The sequence below is a fragment of the Epinephelus lanceolatus genome, chromosome 13, assembly GCF_041903045.1.
Source record: "Epinephelus lanceolatus isolate andai-2023 chromosome 13, ASM4190304v1, whole genome shotgun sequence".
NCBI classification, from domain to species: Eukaryota; Metazoa; Chordata; class Actinopteri; order Perciformes; family Serranidae; genus Epinephelus; species Epinephelus lanceolatus.
The window spans coordinates 20,586,836-20,612,300 of NC_135746.1; the positions used below are offsets into that span (position 1 = coordinate 20,586,836).

Sequence of the window (25,465 nt, forward strand, 5' to 3'; positions counted from 1 at the left end):
TGTCTCTCTGTGTACATTGTGTGCTGCTGGATGTTTGCCGCATGCAGCAGCGCGTTGCGAGCCCCACAGTAAACTTCCCGGCGTTAATAAGAGTTGATTCTTCTGTGGCCGTTATTAAGGGATGAAAAGTGTCGACGGGGGGCCTGATAATGCTCTCAGGCAACAACATTTGAGTGTGATATTAGCTCTGCTGATGTGCGGACTTACATAACATGACCGCCGAGCCTCACTGTATTCTAATGATTGAAAACTGAGGTATTAATTTGCGTCCTTTCATCAAAGAAATGACCTTTTTTGGGTCTCTTAACCTCTCACCTGTGCATTGAAGACGGTTTATGTATAAAGCATGTGCTCTTTGTCAAGTTAATGTATCATTCGAGGTTAAAACGCACCCAGTAGAGCCCGCCAAGGTAAAGCACATCTTGATACCACTGTGTGTATGGAGCCTTTAAAAAACGACATATTGGAGAGATTTGAATTGCCTTTATAGAGCTCCCAAACGATTCATAACTCAAGGCCATGTGGGTTTGAGTGAGTCAGATATATATTTTCTTACCACTGTGCTGCATTGAATTGTGCTCTGACAAAAGTCACAGGCACAAGCGCCCCATCAGAATTATTGTTATCGTCTCGCCCACAGAAACAGACTTAACTTCCCGCTTTGAGTCTGAAGCTATAAGAGCTATAAGCGCCTGCCACTTTTAAATGGATAATTGCTTTCGTTCTCCCAACAGAGCAAACTGGTGATGGAGGGCTTCCGCAGCTTAAAGGAGGGTGAGCAGGTGGAGTTCACCTATAAGAAGTCCTGTAAGGGCCTGGAGTCCCTGCGGGTGACCGGACCTGGTGGGGGACCCTGCGCAGGCAGCGAGAGGAGACCCAAAGGGAAGGTCCCACTCCAGAAACGCAAACCAAAGGGAGACCGGTGAGTGGGATAAAATTCTAAAATCATTTTTATGTTTTCTACATCTGCAGGAATGCACTGATTCACATGCATGTATTCACACCTCACTAGGCTTCCAACAAAAGCTATATGTGAGCGTTGGTAGCTGGCATTCACCAAGCCTGGCTGCCTATAAGGGAGACATATGTTATATGTACATCTCACTGCAGACAGCCATTTCTGAGTGGGCTGAGATTATAGATTAAATCTATTCAATCTGCCCGAGTACATGCCTGTTGCTATGGTTATTGTGCACCATAATAAGGAATTGAATAGGGCACTTTGCCTGTCTTTGCCGCTATTTTAAATCAATTTGCCAGCTTTTACATTAGAGACGGCATTAGCACAGGGATGGATTGGGCTTATATGCATCTCAATGCGGCAGTGGCTCAATCAATTGTTTTGTCCTCACTAAAATCCTGAAGGGTGCTTTGCTAAAATCTGTCAGAGGGAGCCATATGGAGCTCCTTGAAAACGCCTGGTGGTTTTAAGCAGAGGAGGCTGTTTTCCTCCCGTCCTCCTGTTGACGGAGAACGACGTATAGCAAAACGCTGGCAGGCAGAGCCGAGCGTGTAGTGTATATCTGCTGTAGGGAGGCATCACATGACCGCCATGCAGCATTTACATTAGAAAGTCCAGCTCTGCCACTCTTCATGTTGCTGCATCACAGCTGCTTCGGCTGTGTCGTCCCATTTTTTTTTTTTTTTTTTTGGCAAGGTGTGAAGAGAAAAGCTTTTGTTATAAAGCAGGAAACAGTATCTGTGAGAGAAGGCTCCCTGATTGTTTTACACAGCTGAATAATTCAGTTTATTTGGGATAATTGATCCAGTGTTAGGTCAAGTGTCTCTACCTTCTCCTGAGGTGGCAACAAGGCGGTGTTGGATTCGGAGATGGCAGGTAGATGTCTGTGATGTCATCCGTGTCTTTGTGAGTGTCAGCTCCTGTGGCAGTTACCGCTGCTCTGACCCCTGCTGGTCACTCTGTTATGCAACCTGACTATTGTGTGTGTAGTCCATTCTTTACACTGCTGCTGTGTGGCTCTCATCTCTGTGGGGCAGGGCTGCAACATTAATGGGAATATGATTGAAATGGCAACATTGCCAAGTACAATGTTCACCGCAGAGGCTGCAATTTATTGATAAAGGTAAAATGTGTAGCAGCAAACCTCTGTAAATGAAGTACTGTGGTGCTATAGAGATGCCTCGGCCTAAAAATGGTACTCCAGATGTAAAGGGGAACATGCTTGTTTGCAGCAGAGCACAGCAAAAATCATATCAACATATTTTTTTATAGTTTTCCAGCGAAATTAAAATGGAAAAGTGACAATTTCCACCAACATCAGGGCTCTTTCATATTTTGCAGCTGTGTAAGAATTGTGTTGGAATATTCAGCTGTAGTGGGAATAATAATGATAATTACGAAGCAGTACGAAAACAAAAACACTGCCTCCTAAAGAAAATGTCTCCATAAAAATTAAAGGTGCCTCACAAACCGTTTTCCGCGTTATTCCCCAAATGTTTTCAGCTAAAAGGCAGTTTCCTGTTTCTTTTATATGCAATATAGTTCATCTATAGGTCATGCGATTTTTAAATCACCATAAATTCAAAGTACCCATAACTGTGACCTTTATGCAAATTAATTCATTTAAGATAAACCCCTTGAGATGGGTCAACTCAGTTTCAAGAGGCTCCTATAATGCAACATCAAAGTGGAAGCAAACAAAACAATAAACAGTCCAACAAACTGCACAAAAAATAGTGAATAAAAGAAAATGGATTCAACTGTTAAAAGGCTTCAAAATTGCTAACAACATATGTCACATAAAACATGTACAATTAGTCTCCAAATAGGAGATCAGGCTTTCTTAAACACACCAAATGATGTCACAGACCTTTTCAAAATAGTTCATTTTAATTGATTAAAAAATAAGCTTTAGACATGATAGCGTCTTAATTGCACAAGTCTTGTTGCTAAGCAAAATGTAATTGTATTTCCGACGCTACATTGTTTGCTGTAAATGTTAAGATGTTTAAAGCCTTTGAATTTATTAAGATGAGATTAATCTGTTTTATAATTAGCCACGCTAAATCTAACACATTAAAGGAAGATGTTTGGTTTAATTTTTAAGAAAATAAACTTCAAAGTGTCGCCTTAATTCTACCTCAAATTAATACATAATTGTTGATACCAGTGGATTTGAAGTATTGCTGTTTTATGTCAATTTGAAGTATGCTACTGAAGCTATTTTTTGTCTAGTTGTAGTTTTTTGGGAGCATCTTACAACCTGATGTATTTATGATAAATTCCCCAAGCTGTAGTGTAATAAGGAGGCATTGCATAAATGCATCAAATAGAACATCCCTCGATGGATCGGAGGATGTTAAATGCTCTCTGGAATTGATTCAGCTGCTGTTTAAAAGCACTGAAGACTGAAGCAGACTTTAGCCGTCATTAGAGAGAAACCTGTGTGTTCTCATGAAGTGGCAGTATTTTGCCAACATGCTCGTTCTGTTAACCGGCTTTCAAACTGGAAGCATTTTAAAACCTTGATGGTGAACCTTTGTGTTCTGCTGCTGCTTTAGCTTCTACCGAAAGCCTCTGTTTGGCCTCATCCTTGATTTAAACTCGCCGTGAAACACACACAATTTAAAACCAGTGGATGTGTCGTCTGTTTTTAGACGTTGTGGCGTGAGATGTGTCGAGCACTGCACGGCAGATTAGAACAAGAAGAAGAGAAAAAGACACAGAACTCTGTAAAGTGACATGAAGCCTTAAAGACGAGCATCTATTGTCTGTAAAAGAGCAAAAATTGTCCATTTGATTTGACGTGGTGCCAGAACAGTTGGTGGCATCCTGACGGGCTGAAATCTTGGCCACCGTTTGCCTTCTGTCTTTTTTTTTTTTTTATTCTAGCTCTTTCAGCACCCAATTGCTTCTTGTCAAATTTAATAACACAGTGTAGTTTGGTATGCCACAGAGTGCTCCTCACGGCTGATCCGGAGCCATAGCTGGTGTCATACTGCCATCTAGTGCTGAGTCTGAGCTGCAGCAGGTGGCTTAACTCCATGGTGCTGATGTTTCATGAGGATATGATTTTAGTTTTTATTTTAATTTATCCTTCATAAGTAGAGGCATGTGTTGATTAAGTAAAAAAAAAATCAAATTTACATTTTTCAGTTACAAACAGGTGAATATGGAACACATTTTCAACTAATAGACATCGCCATGAAACTTCCCCAGCTGATGACATATATTAAGACATTTTTTTTTTCTTGTATTAAAGGTTTTCTCAAATTTTATATTTTAATATGCAAACAAACCATTACTGAATTACCGTAAAACTTTAGTTAAAAACCTAGTCCCAGTTAGATACCCAATCCCTTTTATTCTCCTGGTATGGCTACACTTTTTGGCAAAAAAACACCTGTCTCAATTTGATGCCTGGTCTGGTTGCCAAGCAGTTCAATTTTATTTTATTTTTGTGAGCAATTGTTTATTGTTTGTATTACAAGCGAGAAAGGCAGTGATGCCGTCACAAATGTACAATACAAGAATCTGACCATAGTACCGGAGCTGCAAACACCAGTAGCTTAGTTATGTAAGGCAGATATTGACTAACAATTATAATTGTCATCGTAATTATTATCACCATCATTACTATTAAAAGACAATGTACATGGACTTAGGACAAGCACAAAACAAAAAGAAAGTGTAGAAATGAAATAAAGTAATAGTAAAATAATAAAATAGATAGATAAAGAAATAAATAAATAATTATCACCATCATTACTATTAAACTCAGCTCTATAAGAAAATGTCCATTGACTTATAACAAGCACAAACCAAAAACATGCAGACAAAATAAAAATAAATAATAATAATAAATAAAAAGCAATATTGATAATAAATAAAATATAATAAGAATTATACCACTTCCGTTCTTTCTGTATCATTTATTCCAGCCCCACCTGTTTGCCAGCCAGGAATCCAATAACAGTTATAGACATAAACCAGGATTCAAATACAGATGCCAATTTCCTCCATCATCCGTGATGATATCCGCAGAAATAGCTGTGAGGATATATGAGATATATGTATACAAGTCCTCAAAGGAAATACAGAACATATGTATAACATACAACATAGGTAAGAAAATAGCAAGAAATCAGAATAACTGCAGATAGTTACATCAAAGCACCTATCTTTTCTAGAGTCTGACCAATAAATGATAATGTGTATCTTAGCATATTGTAGACGTGCTGTAGAAAGCTCTAGCTGTGCAGTATCTCTATAAGAGGAGAGCCATTGCCTCAGCAACAGCGGCAAACTACCATCCTATTAGCAGCTAACAAGAGGCGCCTATCATTTATATTTAGCCGTAAAGAAGAAGCTTCATTAAGTTAAAGCAAGCGCTGTGAGTGAGGGATGGCTTTTCCAATAATATCAGACATAGTGCTGGAAATCTTTTTCTAAAAACTATTTACCTGCAGGCACTGCCAAATCATGTGGAAAAAAGTACCGGTGATACTGTCTCGGCAAAAGTCACAATATGGATTAGCTCTAAGTTTCATGTGTTGTAACAACACAGTTATTTTTGATAACTATTTGTGTGAGTATTGTTTTAAAAGGATAAAGTGGGGTTGTGCTGGTATGCTGGGTGTTGTAACTCACTCTCTGATGCTCTGTCTGTTGAAGCTAAATGAATGTTTCATAATTGATATATTATCTGAAGTCTGATTTTTATACAAGTAATATTTATACTGGTTTAAATAAATAATTTGATTATATTTTCCATCTTTGCTGAGCAACAGTTTTGCATAAAAAGAATCAAAGGCCTGTCCCATATAACCTGTTGATTTCAGTGATTTAAGCAAATAATAACCCGGGTTATTAATTAATGTTTTATGGTAACTATGTACAAATTTGTTGCAATTTCCAGAACATAAATAGTAGATAAAGCCAGGTTCAAAATCCTTAATTTTGTCAATATATTAAGAGTTAAAGGTTTTACAGAGGGAATTTTGGATGCCTTTTAATAACTCTGTAAATCAGCAAATACTGGTAGTAACAGCCATAAAAACAAATCTAATTTAAATGCTTTTAGGAATAAAATGTTTTATAAATTAGGCAATGAATGATATACAAATGCCTCTATCAAACCCTCAAGAATATATATAAGAATCAAACTGTAAGTAATGTAAGGACTACAGAATTGGAGATTTCAGGCTTAGAGTGCGAGAAAGAAACTTTTTTTTTTTTTTTTGAGAAAATGGCCTTGAAAGATATTCATTGTTATATTCTGTATCTTTTTAGACCAAAATTAAGACGCTACAGGGGAATACCATACACATTTTAACTAACAGATATGCCCATGAAACATCCCCACTTGATTATTAACATTAAGACAGTTACGTTTGTATCACAAGTTTTCTGATTTTTTTTTTTTTTTTAAATGCAAATGGGGGAATTGTTTAATTTAATAAGCAATATCTCAGACATCTAGAACAGAAATCTGAACATTGGATGAAGCCATGTTTGAAATTCTTTTTTCATTGTGTCATCCTCTCTGAGGCAGATTTGATTGGTGATATTAGGCTTTATGAATAAAACTGAATTGAATTGACATATTTAGTATCAGACATTTTACAGATATCCTTTTTATCACTCCATAAATCAGAAAATGCTGTCAACAGCCATGAAAAATAAATTAATGAATACATTAATAAAGAAATTAATAGGATTCACCATGTTTTTAGAAATAAAATGTTAAGAATAATCAGGCTATGATTGATTTATGAACAAACTCCTCAGTAAACTTGGTAAAACCTTTAGTAATATAGATTGGAATAAAACTAAAAAATTTGTGTATGTAAGTGCTACTGAAGTGGAGATTTTGGCTCAGACTGTGAGAAAATGGCCTTTAAATACATGTATTGTAACATTCCATACATTAGAGCAAAAAAAGACACTACAGGTAAATAAGGTAAAATTTTACCACACAACTAATACAACTATTTTATTATTTATTTATTTATTTTTTTTTTTTTGTTGTTTAAACATTCAAATGAGGCATTATCGAATGAAAACTGGCTTTTTTCATAAATTCCCAGAGCAGAAATCTGAACTAAAATAAACGACTAAATATGTATTTTTTGGATGTTTTCTTTTCACAAGTCTGAAAGAAGATATGGAAGCAAAATAGTCTAAAATCTCAGAAGTGACCAGTGTATTGCCCAAACACCTTAACTTAAGATTTTCCTTAAAGTTCCAGTTAAAGTCTCCTCAAAATAAAATCAGTTGCATAAAACACCCTTAAGCCTTCTCCTTAATGTTTCCTTAAAATGGTCACTTGAGTATTTAAGTATAAGACCAAGACAAGGAGATAACCATTAAGCATCCTTGGACCATTGCACAAAAGACCTTAGAAACCAAAGCAAGGTATAAAAAAACCCAAAGGTTCCTCTGACTCAACCTCTTCTTAACTGCAACATGACTGAGTTTATGGTGATAAATTAAAACACCTGGAGAAAAGTGTTCTGCGACCAAGAGAGCCCAGTGGTTATGCTTTTGATTTTACACTGTAGATCTGACTGAATTAATTTTCGTTGCAATTTCTGTTTTTTTTGCTATTTGGGGATCAAATTTACTTTGTATGATTACAGTCCGCCAGAAGTATAATATTTTCCTCCTCTGACCAATATGTTTTTCTTGTCTTTTTTTTTTTTTGACCATTTTTTCATTAACTAACTTTAAGCCAACTTTGTGAGACGACAACAGGCATCACAAGCATGAGTCCAAGCGAACAAACCGTCTCCATGGAGACTTCTACTGCTGTAAAGTGTCTTTCAAAGCAGTAAATTAATTAATGTTTTTCCTTAACTAAGGAAGGGATTCTGTGCAACTGTGTAAGTAGCTCAGCTGAGGAGAAATCAAGCCTCAAGTGTCATACTTAAATTTCAGAAAACACCTTAAATTTTCTTAAGTATCTGACCATCAAAATTTCCTGGGGGACGACCCCAAACCCCTTGTTTCAAATGTGTCTCCCCCTGATGTTAAATCAAAAGTTACACCCTTGGACTAGTGCATGAAAAAACATCTGTAGTGTCTCCCTTCAACGTATAAACTGTCTTGTGTGTCACAATGTGCTGAGGGTTTCTGTTGTCTCTCCTCCTTGTCTCCTCCACCCTGTGCAGCTGTTATAACTGTGGAGGTCTGGATCACCATGCCAAGGAGTGTGGCCTGCCCCCCCAGCCAAAGAAATGCCACTACTGCCAGAGCATCACGCACATGGTGGCTCAGTGTCCCCACAAGGCGCTGGCGCCCGCCACAGGCTCTCAGGACCAACATGCGTCTACCTCGGCCTTCAGCCCAGGGACCGGGCCCTACCTCTGCCCCCCCGAGGAGGAGGAGCGCTCCGGCTCGTCTCCCCTGGAGGGCTCCTCCTCCTCCCCCGAGGAGCCCCACACACACCGCGGCCCCCGGACCCAGAGGTGGAGGAAATCCTGAAGAAAGCCCATAGAGGTGAACCTGTCACCTGCTAACCCCCGACCCTCATGTCTCCCCTCAATCAAGGATACCTGAAGCCCCCCCTGCCCCCCCACCCTCATCTACCTCACACCTGTGAAAAAAATGGGAGGTCTTGATTTCTTTACTTTTATTTTATTTTTTATTTTTCTAACCAGCGCAGCTATGGCAACGATCAACGGGGTACGGACGTGCGTGAATGTGTGTGACTGACTTGCAGTCATCTTGTGCAGCTATGGCAACCACCGCTGGAATGGTGACTGCAGGGAATGACTGTTTTTCTTGTTTCAATCAGTGCAGCTCAAGAGTGAAACAACGTGGTATGAATCTTGTTTTTCTTTTTCCTCCTTGGACCTAAGTGTTGGCCATTTCGAATGCTTTTGTTTCCTTACAGATGTTGTTGATTTTACAGCCACAAATGTCTATCCTGTAGGCCTAATCATTCCGCAAATCATGTTGCATCCTTACGGCACACACGGTAGCTCATTTCTAAGAAGGATTAGAAGAAGACTTTTAAAAGCTTGAGACCCTCTAAGCGATAATCCAGACCCGTTAGGATTGTTAGCTCGGCTTATGAAGATCTGTAGGGAAACTTTACGGATTCCAGAGGGAATTTTTCTAAAGGCGGCGAGCTGCTAAAACACATTCTCTATAACCTCGAAATGCTCACAAACCTCTCCCTTACATGAAATAGACTGGACCAACTGATTGTCACAGAGTGTGTGTTTGTATGCGTGTGTCGGGCATGCTCCGAAAGAAACTGTCAGACCGGCCTCTTCTCCGGGCGCGAGTCAACACTATTAACGTTTCCTATTATTAGACATAGACCAGCTTAGATAAGACGTCATGTAATCCAGCTAGATCCTAGTTTAGATTCAAGGTAATGAATCAATCATTAGACTTCCATTTTGGTTGTTGCATAATTAGTTGAAAATAACAGTTTATAAGATCATAGTATAAGTCATTAATATATATGTAAAGTCACAAGATATAATTGAAATTCTATTAACTTTAAGTAATGCATATATAAGGAATTAGCTCTGACATAGGTGAATAGCCCTGTATATTGCATGGGACATGTTGTTGTGTGAAAACTTGTAGCTCTCTCTCTATTTAACCGTTTTCATCCATGACAAATCAAACTGACTTTTTTGTTTTTAAACTTTACTCCACGCCTTCTTTTTCATTAGTTCACATAGACCGAATCACTGTGATGATGTGCGAACACTTCTGGGTAGACAACTGGTTGTTATTTTCAGCCGTAACTGTAACGTTTAAAGATACAGAGTCAAGCATGTTGGTCCAACCTATCTGACGTTTCTGCTGTGCTTAGTTTTTGTACTGTGTTGCTTTGCTAGCATCTTTGACAAACCAAATCTACCGGACACTAATTTACTTTTCCTAGGATGATGAAGGCATGACCCGCCCCACACTGGCTTTCTCTGCATCTGATTGGCTTACCCTGACAGTCTTACCCTAAGGGTACAGTCGCATGTGAGTGAATACACGCGAGCAATGAGTGATGTGGATGTTACCCGATGTGATGGACACAGAAAGCTAGCTTGCTAAGAAATACAGCAAAATATGATGTTATTGATACATGTTCCGGTGGTAAGGTGGTGCAGTGGTTAGTATTGTCGCCTCACAGCAAGAGGATTCCTGAGCTCCTAGGCTCCCCACCTTGGGTTCGAACCCTCCACCCAGGGTTGGAACCCAGGGTGGAGGGTTCGAGCCTTTCTATGAGGAGCCTGCATGTTCACCCCTGTGTCAACGTGGGTTTTCTCCAGGTACTCCGGTTTCCTCCCACACTCCAAAGACATGCAGGTTAATTGGTGACTCTAAATTGCCCATAGATGTGAATGTGAGTGTGAATGGTTGTCTGTTATCTGTCTCCAACTCACCACCAACCGCTGTCATGGTCAACTACAGTATTGGCTGGTAAGACATGGCAACAAACACTATCTCCTCCACATATACGTCTTTGCGACCGGTTGAGGCTGCGACTTTGACGGTCAAAGCTCAAAGTTGAACTCTACTAGATGCAATTTGCGCGTGACTGTACCCTAAACCTAACCAATCTCACTCCTCTTGCCGAAACCTAACAAATCCAACCAATGAAGCAAAGTGTACCAGCCAAACAGAAAGAGATTAGGGCGAGTCATGCCTCCACTATCCTCGGAAACGCCTGCAAACCAGCAACAACGGCATAGAAGCTAAGAAATGTACCGCTAAAAAATCACATCAGTTCAAGTGTATGCTATATCTGGAATATTTTCACTGCTTTATGTTACACACTAACTGACAGAGGAAGCAATAGACCAGCAAATCCCATGTTCTAAAATTTTTTGGGGGGCTTTATTGCCTTGAAAGGGGGAGAGGGTTGGAATTGAAGCCGTGATGGTTGCGGCAAGGACACACCCTTTGTACATGGTGGGCCTGCTCTACAAGGTGAGCTAGTGGGCACCCCTAAAATAACTGTTTTTGTCAATAAAGTTTGGTGGCTTTGAGATAGTGGCTTCAGTTCCCCATTGAAAAGGGTTTTCTGTAGGCAAGCTACAGCAGTGAAATATCTTGAATATAGCATACATTTAAACTGATATTGATTTGTTTAGTTGGCTAAAAACTAACCAAGTAAGGAAGCATTTGCTCAGCGTCAAGATTTTCTACCTGGAAGTTGTTGTGAACAAACATCGTGATTCGATCTATAGTCAGCGATCACCTCCGACCCAGCACAAAGACTCACCTTGTTTGATTAAAGGTGCGGACCATTACAGTGTCATCACAGCTGCTCTTACTTACTTAATACCTCACCAATTCTTCCTCTTTGGAGAAACGAATGTCACAGAACGCCAAGCTGTTTGCTCTCCCAGCTGTGTTGCAGTAAGATCGAACCACCTGTTCCTCTTCCATCTGTGCCTACCAGTTGTTAGTTAGCACCAGCCAGGTAATGCTCACTCCTCTTTAGGATGATGAGAGGCCGTCACTGCTGCTGCTGCTGCTGCTTCAGACTCACTGAAGAGCGCGAAAGAGATAGAGAGGGAGAGAGAGAGAGAGCGAGAGAGAGAGAGAGAGAGAGAGAGAGAGAAAAAGAGTGCTGCTTTTGGTATAACTTGAATCCCAAGCATGGCTTTAGTGGCACTTATTTGTGACCTAACAACTCTTCTCTGACCATATTGAATGTGAAAAGAGCTTATCTGAAGTGGACTCCTCACAAAGTTCTCGTCGGGGTCGCTTTGGAGTTGTATCTTAATGTTCTGACAAATCAAATAACTTTGTATGATGATATCAAACTAGCTTGTGTGTTTTTAAAAAAGAGCTCTTAAGTAGACAACCAACTTTCTTTTGGTATATTTCTATACCAAAGAGTTTGGCTTTATTTTTTTGAAGGCATTTAAAGTTTGCTGAAGTGCTTGCTATCCTCGCTCTGTCACAATAAGAGCGACTTATTGCTGAAAGCGCAACACTGCGGTTATTTCTTTCTTTTTTTTTTTTAATGTACAGCTTTTTGAATGTGTGCGTGCGTTAAAAAAAAAAAAATCAAATATCAACAATGCAGCATGACAGGAGAAAAAAAAAAGTGAATGACCAAACCACATGATGAGCACAGCCCATGCTCAAATCTTTATGGAAACAACATCTTTTTGTATGATGTATTTGTACATTTTTACACACAATTCCTCTCAGGATGATGAACTGTTCTCAGGGAATTAACCAAAAAAGTGTATTTTATTCTTTTGGGAATCATCCACTGACTGACTCAACAAACTCTGTTAAGCAATGGCGAAGAGACGTATGTAACCGATTCATGTACTGATATTAGCAACTACCTCTTGAGTTATACATAGTTGTGCATTTCTTTTTGTTTTGTATATTTTTTGATGAGCTTGTATGATTAACTGTAGGTCTCTATTGTACTGAGGTTTTGTGTGAGACGTTCCCTAGTGTTGCCACAGACTCCCTGGTCTTCCTTCCCAGATTTGATGAGTTACTTTTTTTTTTCTTTTACTGCAAAACTTTTTTTTTTTTTTGTTTACAGCAAAAGCCTACCTCATATGCGCTGTTCCTCCACAAACTCCTTACCTCCTCCCAGACCCCCTTCTACCTCCTCCATGCAGTTGTTTGTTAATTAAATTGCCACTTGTCGCACTAGAGTCACGCCGCATTTTCAACGAATCAGCCCTGAAATGGCTCGTCACTTGTGACTCCAAATATATCTTACAATCAAAGCCCTTTTTGAAGGTTTTACACACATGTTTCTGAATGGGCGTGTTTGCCTCACACATCCAGGGTGAAGTTTTTCTGCCAGCTCTGTGTTATACCGTCAGTATACACTCATCACTTAGCTGCAGACAGCCAGTGAGTTTACCTCAGTTCGTTGGGCTAGCTATAGACATGTTGAATATGAAATATTTAACATTTCCGTGTGAACACATTTTTGAAAAAGACATGGACTGTTGTTTTTAGTTTGTAAGTATTTTATCATAACCATTTTTGTAACCACTTCATGTGATGGGCTAAAAGGTGGAGAAGAATAGGATTGTACTTCGCACAAGGAGTGCCTATCTCTATGTTTTGTTTGTCTGACCCTATTACCAAATAGATATTTTCCTCTTTTTTGGGCTCCATGGTAATGGCCTTTATCTGCCATTTTTACAGCCTCAGATAATCAGAAGTTGTGTGGTTTGGAGATGATGCCCCCTTCTTGTTTCAAACTACATTTGTAGTTTAGAACAGCATTGTTAACAGTTAACATGAAATCAGTAGATTTTGTACTAATGGTGACATTGCATAGACGTCATTCTAAAAAAAGAAAAAAAAAAGTTTATGAAGATGAATATTGTTAAAAGTACTTTTTTAAAACTAACTCATGAGATCAAAGATTGATTTTGCATACGGCCGCAGTATTACAGTTCACTGAGAGAATCACTACGTTGCAGTGCATATGGAACTGAACGCTAACCTGAACAAAATACACGACGGCGGTTAAAATATAGTGATATTATTGTTGTTAGTAGCTTTATATTTTCTTCCAATCAATGTAACTACTGATTGATCTCTTGTTTATTGTCCTGTTCAGTATTCGACACAGCCAAGAAACCCTCTCATACAAAAGGATAATCTCCTTAAGGTAGTAATAAGGAAGTGGTTATCGTAGAGGTTTGTCAAGGCTGTGTGTAGGATAACAAATTGGTAGAAATGTGTTATTAATATTTCCCCACTTGTCTTAAAGGGTAACTTGTGTATTTTTCAACCTGGACCATATTTTCTCATTTTTTTGTGTCTAATGTGATTAATGAGAACAACAATTCTTTAAACTGGTCTAATATTGAGCGAAAGGGTTGCAGTCGCTTCAGTAAAACAGGATGCAGTGTAACCACTCAGGGCATTTGTGCACTGTCAATTAACATTCACTTTAAGTGTTTATTTTTGCCCCTGACAGACTCAGATTGTCATCACAAGCATCTGACAACTTGTGAAAAGCAATCCTACAGAGATAGACCTTTTAGTGAAAGAGTAAGATCCTTTTTGTTTAACCAGAAACAGCCCTGAAGTCGTCATTGCCAAACCAACCTCCATTCAAAAACCCCTCAATTTAAGCGTGTACAGAGACAGCATATTTTTACATCTAACTGTGTGAATTAGGGTTTATTTCAACCACATCAGAGTGGGCGATTGTTGAAACAGTGGAAAGACGAACCAAGTCTGCTTTTTTGAGTCTTATTTTGTTTCTGTCGACTTTGAATGAAGGATGTTTTAACATGATAAAATTGCTGTTTATTTAAATGGAGTCTGGTGGGTTTGACGAAAGCAGTTTCGGGGCTGTTTCGGGTTGAACAAAAAGGATCTTACTGTCAAACAAAAAGGTCTATCTCTGTAGGGATCCTTTCCATAATGTTGTGAGACACTTGTAATAAAAATCTGAGCCTGTCAGTGGCAAAAATCATCACTTTAAATGGATGGAAATTGACGGTGCACGAATGCCCCAAGTGATTACATTTCAGCCTGTTTTGCTGCTGCCAGCTGCAGGGGTCTCCTCAATACTGGACCATTTAAAAAAAAAAAAAAAAAAAAAAAAAAAATTATTGTTCCCATTAGTCACTTAGACCCAAAAGTATGGGAATATAGGGTCCAGGTTGAAAAGTACTAATTTTACGTTTAAGTTTTGAATCATACAAACATGAGACCACACCAGCAGAGTCTCATCCATGCAATCATCAGAAATGTTGCAGAGGGTTTCACTGAAGACCAAACATTGGTGAACCTGAATGTGCCTGTTGTATTTCAGCAGAAGGCTCAAACAAGAAAAATCTAGAGTGTGGTGTTACATTTTTGGACCTGGATCCAAATTATTCATTTGTAACTGACACCAACCTGAGAGCCGACACTGGTGCATTTCTGCCCCGCAGTGGTGTTTATGAAGAAATTAAATGTCAGATGCTATGTGGCGTTATGCAGTGTTCAAAGGCATTGTAGAGATTATATCACTTACATGACACCATGTTAACAAAGATTGTGGTATTTATTGAGAAACTGGGATAAATCAGATTAACTTTTTTTTTTAAAGAGTCTTTGTTTTTATCTTTTATTTCTTTAAATGAATTTGTATAAAGTTGAAAGGATAATTCAGGTTTTGTGTTCACGTAGTTCTTTTGCCTCACGATAGAGAGCCGAAGTCATGACGTCACATCCGGGCTAGCCTCTGTTCCATTAGCCTCTGTCACTCAGTGCAACCTCTCATTCAGTATTTCCTTTATCAATCTTTCTGAAACAATTAAGTCCCTTGGGATCAACTTTCTAAACTTGGAGACAAATCGGCATCCACTACAGCAGTTGCTTTCTGAAATGGAAACCTCAGATACTTGGAGCATAAAAAGGTTCTATGAGAAAACTACAACCACGGCAGCACAAGTACTTTCGTCATTGTAACTTGATTTCGTCCATATTCACTAAACTTTCCAATGCTCTCCTCTAAAGTAATTTTTCAACTCTCTTCTTGTAATCTTTACTGCCTCAACACATCTACAGTCTTCAGGCCTCTCTGTCCTGACATTTAGCCGCAAACCTCTAGGGCTTATGGGAGCTTGTGTTTGTTAAAGCCACTAACACATATATAGAGATATCGAATTAACAAAGACATTAGATCGTTTTTCAAAAACTACCGTCCTTATCTGAACATATGAAGCGAGCCACATGACGTAGCCTACTGTCGACAACAGCTCTGTTCCAAGACTGTATCTTTAGTAATTAGCATAAATGTCACTGGGATTTTAAATGAGGTTTACTTACTTGTGGAACACAACCTGGAAGCTCCTGTTTGACTTCGGCTCTCTATAAGAAAAGAACTCATAAGTGTGGTTTAGGTCTGTGGAAACATTCATACAAGTATATTTAAATTGGGCAGGTTTTGTTGCTCTCCAGTGAAAACCATGTATCTCCAAATGTTAAAGGGGAACCATGCCCACTTTCAAAATTCATATGAGTTATTCCTATGGTCTACAACAATGCAGAAATATTAGAAAATATTAAAAACTTTCTCTCAATTCCAAACACTAGAGTGCTTAAACTGAAGTTTGTGATGTCATCAAGTATAAAGTCCGGAGCTACTCTATAGACAATGAATCAGTAAAGATGTTATAGATGACACTGAGTATATGAGTAAATTTTCTGAGAACACTACAATGAAATAAAGCTCATTTGGGTATAAACAAGAAAACAAACACTCACTGTGGGTCCACAAAATCTCCCATTCATTGTCTATGGAGCAACTCCAGACTTTATACCCGATGACATCACAAGTTTAAGACTTACTTCTCTGGTTCCTGGCCTTGAGAGAGAGTAGCTTACGATCACAAATACTGACTGAAATTTCTGAGGCCATGGAAATAACATATTGGAATTCTCAATTTACGTGGTGTTTCTCATATTTTCAAGTAATACTTTTAACATTGTGAGAAATACACCTAGTTATTTTCTGGCAGAGAGTTAGATGAGAAGATCGATACCATACCAGTATCGCCTCTGTATGCTAAATATACGGTCACATTCGGCAGCCGGTTAGCTTATCTTAGCCTAGCTTAGCATAAAGAGTGGAAGCAGAGGGGAAGCGGTTAAAAAGAGCACCTTACCAGCACCATTGAAGCTTTAAAAATTGGTGAAAGTGTAATTTGCATGAACAGATGATTTTGTTACCTTTGGAAAGCGCCAGGATAGTGGTTTTCCCCTGCTGCTAGTCTTTGTGCTAAGCTAAATGAAGCTAACCGGCTCAAAATGTCGAACCTCAAACCTTAAGGAGCACAATGAGTTAATTTGAAAAGTTCAGAATGACAGAATTGATGTTTCACTGAACAGTAACTTAATCTTGAATTAGAATAGTATCAATTTATGTAATTGAGTGGGAAAAAATTGTGTCTACATTTTTCAGATAAATTGCTAAAATGGAATAATCTGGTCCAAACACTGCTTTAAAACCTAAGAATGGTATAATAATCGGATTTAGACCTATACAACAAAGACATAAAATCTGAATTATCCTTCAGAATGTATCAAAAGCCTCTGGAGACAGACAGACAGGATGTACTATGCCATGATCCCAGACAGGGAAACCTCAGCAGCCAGTCTTACTGCTCCCTCATGTGGTTGTTTAGGAGATGACTGCAGATGGACTGAAGTTCACATACCTCAACTGCTGCCTTTTTGTCAGCTGCTCTGTGCTTTGCCTTGACTGGAGAAACAATGTATTCTAGGGAATGATCATTTATGATGTTTATTTTTTTAACTGAACTGTATCATGTCGGATTCATATTGTGTTTATGTACATGAAATCATACTGGAACATCGGATCTCGAAAGGACCTATAAATCCAACCAAGGCAGTTTGAAAGTGCAGATACCTCCTCGTATTGACTAATAACCTCACATTTCTCATGTTTGTTTATGTTTTTACTCTCTACATCGTGGCCAGAGGGAGCGTTCTGTGCTCACCTCTGGAGTGCGTCTAGAGCCAAGCACTGATTGCTTTTGAATGGGGAAAAATGTTCTTCTATGTGCATATCACTCATTATTTTAGCCCCAATGTAAGTGTACTGCCTTTTTTATTTCTGTGAATCTTGGATTGGATTTTTAAATATGTCTTAAATGTTTTACTTGATTGGAAAATAAACCTATTATATTGGCATTAAAGTATGTATAATTTCCTACTAGACATTGAAGTGGTCTAATGCTTGCTCGGATATTATTTTCTATGTAATTCAGGTACACATTTGCACTCACATTTATGATACCAAAGGGGAATTTTTGGCTTGATAAAGCTCCTCTAAGGCTAAAGAGGAACCAGTTGTGCCCCCAGAATTTTTTATAGGGGTGGCAAGATGGGGTCACTGAAAATCCTGGGTGGCACAACAAAACCAAAGGCCGAAACTGAATTTCACAAATTTGATTATGCTGTTGATGCATATTGGCTTGTTGAAAACGATGTCAGAATGGAGAGTCAAAGTGAATACTCTGGTTACTTATTTTTACACTTAATGTTTTATCAGATGTGCATAGACCAATACTACAGTCAACAACAATTCTGTTTTGATGTGATATGTATCTATACATGTTAGGTGATTGATTGTTCTTCAAGTAGGTAGTTCATCCTTTTCCTTAAAAAGACTCATACAGCTTTATTTTGAAGGAAAGTATTGATCGTAAGGAACAAAACCTGCTGAGAACAGCCTTCTCAAATTTAGGGAAGACTTGAGGGTACCCATAGAACCCATTTTCATTCAGGTTGAAGTGAGAGTTCAAGGGACCTTTTTGAGAAGGGCCATGCCAGTTGTTCCCTCATCAAAATGTAGCCTAAATTTGGAGCGTCATTAATTCCCCTTCTCAACAAACTATACCAATAGAATTGGTACCAATGGATGTCTTCACTTGGGCAGCTGTGGCTCAGAAGGTAGAGCGGGTCGTCCACTAATGGGAAGATCCCTATGTCAGGGTTATGGTTATGGTTATGGTTATGGTTAGTACGTAACCCTATGCCAAAGTATTCTTGAGCAAGATACAGACCCTCAAATTGCTCTCAAAGGCTGTTCAACTGGAGTGTGCAGATGGCAGGTGGCACCTTGTATGGTAGCCTTGGCCTTGGAATGTGTGTGTGTGTGAATGGGCAAATGTAGTGTGTGCTTTGAGTGGTTGGAAGACTAGAAAACTGTAATACAAGTGGAGGTCCATTTACCATTAGTTTCACAAGATACCACCACCTTCGCACTAATAAAAAAGGAGTGTGACACAACGCCTTAAAGACATAATATTGGCCTTCAGTTATTTTCGTTAGGGCACCACTGAGAGGAACAAAATAATGTGAGTTTCTGAGCTTAGAGACTGCACATCCATAACAAAAAACTAGCCTACATTACGAACAAACATATTTTTTATTTCTGATTACACATCCTTGCAATCAAAGGCTGTTTTTGCAAAACTCTACACACTAACCAAAAACTCTCAGACTGAACTAGCAGCAAAACATTATGCATCTCTTTCAAAACTCTTCAAACTGGAAAACTGTGTTTCTGCATCAATATAGTACACACAGGGTGCCTGGTGGCTTAAAGGGTAGAGCAGGCACCATATACAAAGGCAATGTCCTTGCCGCACCGGGCGGAGGTTTGATTTTAGCCTGCGGCCTTTTGCTGCATGTCATCGCCTCTTACTCTCCCTCTTTAACACATAGACTATCCTATCCAATAAAGGCGAAAAGCCAAAAAATACAGTACACACAACCCCGTGTTTTTAATATGCACATGAGGCACCAACTATGCATTGATAGTATAAATGTAAAACACAGTGGCCTTTGCTTTTTCTGTGCGCAAGGCATAACATGCACTAAACACACATTCACGCATCCAAAACGGGCAACGTTTTTTTTTCTCAAAATGTTCAAAAAATCTTTAAAAAAAAAAAAAAAAAAGAAAACAAGAAAAAGATCAGGCTAAGTCTCACCTTCTGTTTGGGTCTGACCCTAAGTCCTCTTCTACAACACCTGTGATGCTGTCCTTAGCTAGCCAGCAGTGTGGAAAAGCTTTTATCAAAATAGTGATGCAATATAGAGACCAGTGTGTACAGTTTTACTAGAAGTGTGTTATTGAACTTCAAACTGACAAATACATTTGGCAAATGCATTGGCAACAGGTGATAGTGCTTAAAGAACCACTGTTAGTGTTTAAGCATTCAGAAAAACACTGTAAAAACACGTAGGTGCTTTCCACAAAGGGAGAGTCTAATGAAAGATGCTGCTGAGTTGCAGATGCATTATGGGAAATGTAGGATCTGGCATTTTTGCAGCTTGAACCATCTCTGCCTGTACTGATGATTTGATTATTTTCAAGGGAAATTCTAGAATTCATCAACATGGTATTAATGAAATAACAAGTCATAATGGCTTTAGTACTTGGCTAGCCAAACAGCTAGCTTGGTTAGCAGCTGGTCCCTCCCAATTAAGTCTTTATCTATAGCTCGTCCAAGGGGCCAGTTTCTGTGTTTGAAATGATTTATATAAAAAACTTCAGTTTAAAGTTTAAAGCTTCAGGAGGCTTGCCCTGATAAATGTTTTGACGGGGCTGTGTTTCTCAAGTACCTACAACAGAGCTAGCAAGTGCAGTTAGCATGTATTATTCAGAATGTCCACAAATAGACTACAAGAATAAGGAAAGATCTTTTATTTTTCTCCAAGAATGAGGAAAATAGTTTTCTTTAAAGCCACCCAACCTTATGTAAGTGGAATACTAAATCAACAGAGTACCCCTTTAAAACCTGTTTTCCAAGCCTTAATCCTAAACAGTTCCTAAACAGACCGTCAGCACTAGGACTGAGACTAATCATATCATAATCATAATCAGTTTGAATTAGATGTAATAAAACTTAATTCTGTTTTAGAGTTTCAAAGAAACCTATAGAGGTATAATTTAATTGCCTTAAGTGTTTGCTTATTTTTCTATTAGGCTTCTTAGTAGCTTTAATACCGGCCGTGGCTTTCTTCATGGGATCTACACAAAAAAATACCACATAATATGAAAAGTCAAGGGTGTATTAACAGATATAAATAACTAAATCAACAGGTTTGATGACATGAAATTAACCACCAATAATATTGATGACCAATATAATTATGTATTCCAGTTATAATGCAAAAATGCCTTTGACTGAGGACTGCAGGACAAGTGCACTACTAATACACTATCTCTTTTTTCTATATATATTTTTATGACACAGTGTTTGACATTGATTGTATCTACCCACAGCAATCAATCAATGTCTTCTGCTGGGGTATGGCAACACCACCTGCACACACCACACGCAGAGCTGCAGTAGAAGCAGTAGTAATAATAATGCAAACTTGCTACGTTTATTAATGATAATGATCACATTTGCTAATGATAAGTCGAGGCTGTGCTATCGGTGTCTGAATGTGGGTGAGAATGTTTATCTGATGAGCAGGTGGCACCTTGTACAGTAGCGTCGGCCACCTGTGTATGAGTGTGTGTATAAACAGGTAAATGATGCTTGTGTTGCAAAGTGCTTTGAGTGTCTAGAAAAGCTGTATTTAGCCTTTTATAAACAACTTAAACCAAAGAGAGCTGCTGTACTGCTTGTTTTCCCTGAGGAACTTTTTGAAACTAGTTCAACTCATTTGACTCCCGTCCTCTTTGTGTATATTTTGACCTTGAATAAAGTCACTTCTTCATGGATCTTCAGCTGTCTGACAATGGAAACAGTAAGATGCATCAATCACGGCACCCACCTGTCACTGAAACTCAAAGTAAGTGATGACAGAGTTCAAAGTGAAGGAAAATGGATTTCTCGACTCCATCAGTTCCCCTTCTTCTCCACCCGGGGGCAACCTAGCGCCGCCGTATCGTCGCTCCCCCCCTCAGGCCCGTGAAGGACACAGCCAAAGCAGATTAATCACCTCAACACATCTGACTCACCAAAGAAGCTGGTGTTTCTTCACAGCCCTCTCTCTTTTCTCCTGCTCCTCTTTAATGGCCCAGCGCCTTGCTTTTTATAACCAGCTGTCCCTCTCGCAGTCTCTCTGCTAAGCACATCCCGGCTTGAGGGGGTCCATTAAATGAACGCTCTTTGTTTACAGTTTCCCTTTGTTACCCACCATCATTTTCCTATACAGCTCCCCTATTTTTCCTTATACAATCTCTGGAGATGACTTCGTCAAGGTCAGCTATTTTTATGGCATGTGATATAGGAGGTATCATGGGGAAGTGGTGATAAGAGGAAGACAGGGGAGAAAGGATAAAGAGAACTAAAGGATGAATGTAGCTGGCTGCAAACAGTGCAGTGTGTGTTTTCAGGCTGTCGGAGGCAGCGTGCAGGCCGAGGAGAGGAGACGAGGAGTACATTTCTTCCTTGTCTTTCTCTCCATCGTCCTATTCCTCATTCCTAAACTGCATGTTGACCTTTGTAGTACCGCCTCCAGGCTGTATGCTTTAACCTTTCCAGTGAGATAGAGGGGGCCCCTGCACTGGGAATACAAGATAAATCACAACTGCTGTCTGTTAATGCGACAGACAAAAACACACACTGGCATGCAGGCACCGCCGAAACCTTTGTCCTTACTCACAAACCCTCCTCCATTTACACACACACACACACGTCTCTATAAAGATGTTCACAGCATCAGCATCACTGGGCTATTACATCTACAAGTGCGCCCTGAATTATTCATCCTTCATTAAAATGCACTATGAGTAATGATAGCCAGGAGTGTGTTTTGGGGTATTCTTTTTTTTTTTGTGAGTAAAACACAGGGGTCATTAGGAGTCATTTGTGGTCAATTTTGTATGATCAACCATGCTCCAGAGAAAGACAGAGAAAAAAAAATCCCATTTATTTTCTGTGCATTGGGAATTCATGTTGAAAGAGATCAAAGGGGACAGACAAAGAGATGAGAGAATCGACATCTTCTCGTCTCCATTTGGCTCCCTATGAGAGGGGAAAATTACTTTAAAGCTGCTGCCTTGATGAAAGAAAAGGGCGTTATGCCTGATGTATTCCTCCAGAGGTGGAATCAACAGTATGAATGACTCAAAGGCAGAGAGAGGAAGAGCGAGGGAACATTTGTTTGAGAGAACCTAATGGGGGATTTTGGTGAGGAAAGAGAGTGCTATTTGACAGCAGTGAACAAAACAGCGATTCCCCTGTCAGGAGAGTGACTGGTTCAACACTCAACACTGTTATTTCCGGTGTGTGCATAAAAAAAAAAAAAAAAAAATGCAGCAGATGTCATCAGATAGCGAGCTCATTTGCAGTATCAGTCTGGGGATTTTTATCAGACTGAGCACCATCAAGATGTCTATCGCGAAATGTGATTTGGTGTCATATTCAGCCACAACCTTGTTTTTCACAGGACAAGAGCAGAACAGGTCATGAAAATGAAATAGCCTGCAAACGTCCCATTAGTTTCTCTCACCTCTGCTCTGAGAGACAAGCAGCACTGTCATTTCTCCTGACAGAGCTGTCAAAGCATCGAAGCTCACCATCCTAGTTACACATAAAGCAAATAGAAATGAAAACATTGTCAGTGAAAAGACTCATGGGGTAACGGAGACGCCAGGAGCAGGGTGAATCACTTAGCAAGCTGTGCTTCTCCATTCTGCAGCTGCCACCCACCACAACACATCTGCCACTGGGAGGGGAGAAAAAAAAACATTCAGATAGAAAACCACATCCAAACAAATTGCTTCATGACACAAAAGATCACTTCTTCAAATTGAAATTCATTTGCAGTCGAAACGGGGTTTGTCCCCCTGGGCACAAGTATGTGACTGTGGAAACCCACATACAGGTGGCAAATGGCGGAGGCTGTGCATCCCAACACACACGCTCACACACAGATAATACCCTTAGTTCTAGTAAGACCATTAGATTTCTTCGTGAGGGGCCAATGGTTCTTCCAATACTCCCACCTATGATATCTCTGGGCAGACACATGCCACTGCTGGGCAAGATCCTAATGCGTACCAAATCATCACTTTTCAACCAACAACGCCTGCCCAGCTCAGCCAGTTACTGCTATTCCCCTTTTATTGCATTTCCCCAGGAATTCATATTATACATGCTGAACTCCACAGAAAGGAGTCAAAGCTCATTTCTAGAGCTGAAATGTCTACAGAAGGGGAATCATCTACCGCTGGCTGAATATTGCACCAAAAATTGCTACTAGCTCTGTTGATATGAGCCACATGGTAACAAATCATTAAATTATTTACACAGAGCATGCCAGGAATCAGTGATTTGCTTCAGGGAGGGTGAATAAAACACTGTTAAATTATTGAGTTTTTGCCTTTTTTGTTTGAAAGCAACAAGTGCACATTTACTTTTAGCTGAGACACATGGACTTTTTTGAGCAGAGTATTATCTGTTACTGTAATTTTATATTATCATATCTGCACATTATGGAAATATATTCCCTCAGCACTTAAAGTTTGGTGCCAGTTTTTACACAGTGTGCTCTAATGTTTGGGAATTCAAATGAAACCAATTATAGATTTTTAGATGAGTGATATTTCCAGGCATAATTCTGTATGAGAGTTGCAGTCATTTGCATGATCGTATTTAAATGCAGTCTGCAGTTGTTCTAGTTGTGACAAGTAAAGTTATACTGTATGCTAGGGGTGAGCAATATAGATACAGTCCTCTAGAGGCTACTATGATTTTTTTCTGACATACCGTAGTCTGAAATTTTCCATGCCATTCTGTATGATGACTTTTTATAGCATACAGTAGTATGACTTTTTTAAATCACATTCTATACCATGACTTTGTTTTTTTTTTTGTATAGTATGTATAACTTTTTTTTAAAATTTATGAATGACATACTTTACTATAACATTTGAGGGCACACTTTATGCTATGCATTTATGATTTTTTTTAAATGACAGAAAACTATACAATGACTTTTATATGACGTTTTATGACATAATAAAGTCTGACTTTTTTTAACGAGTATTTATAAACATACTATACTATGACTTTTATATGACTTATGACATGTTATACTATGACTCTTTCCTGACTTTTTTGTGACATATTATACAGTGACTTTTTTATAATTGAATATACTGTGACTTTCTTTGATGACATGACTAAAGTATGACTTTAATATGACTTTTTAATGGCATACTATATAATGACTTTGTCTAACATAGGATACTTTGATTTTTTTTTATCATACTGTACCATGACTTTTTAAGACATTTTGTGACATACTATACTATGAATTTTGTCATCATATACTATACTATTAATTTTTAACACTTTTTATATAGTATGAATTTTTCATCATATTATACTATGACTTTGTTGATACTTTTTTCAACATGCTACACCATGACTTTTTCATCATACTATACTATGACTTTTTTTGACATGCTATACTAAGACTTTCTAAATTGTTATACTATTACTTTTTTTAACTACTTTTTTCATCATACTATACTATGACTTTTTTAATAATTTTTGTGACGTGCTTATCTACGACTTTTTTTTAATACTTTTTTCGACATACTATACTATGACTTTCGAAATCATACTATACTATGACTTTTTTATCGTATTTTTGACGACATACTATACTATGACATTTTTATCATGTTTTGGACGACATACTATACTATGACTTTTTTATCGTATTTTTGATGACATACTATACGATTACGTTTTTATCATATTTTGGACATCTTACTATACTATGACGTTTTTATCACATTTTGGACGACATACTATATTATGAATTTTTTCATTATATTTTGGATGTCATACAATACTGTGACGTTTTCATCATATTTTGGACGTCATACTATAGTATGAATTTTTTCATTATATTTTGGACGACATACTACACTATGATGTTTTTATCATATTTTGGACGACATACTATACGATTACGTTTTTATCATATTTTGGACATCTTACTATACTATGACGTTTTTATCAAATTTTGGACGAC

The 25,465-nt window shown here is 38.6% G+C and overlaps 1 protein-coding gene across 2 annotated transcripts in view; it reads left to right on the forward strand.

Moving 5' to 3' along the window:
• Window positions 1-17,663, forward strand: part of lin28b (lin-28 homolog B (C. elegans)) — a 45,263-nt gene extending 27,600 nt beyond the window's left edge. For both annotated transcript variants that reach the window (XM_033648763.2, XM_033648765.2), the window contains exons 3-4: window positions 735-922; window positions 8,134-17,663. In XM_033648763.2, the coding sequence (XP_033504654.1) occupies window positions 735-922; window positions 8,134-8,446 (501 nt within the window). In that variant the 3' untranslated portion in view covers window positions 8,447-17,663. The remainder of the gene's footprint in view (window positions 1-734; window positions 923-8,133) is intronic.
• Window positions 17,664-25,465: the final 7,802 nt, after the last annotated feature.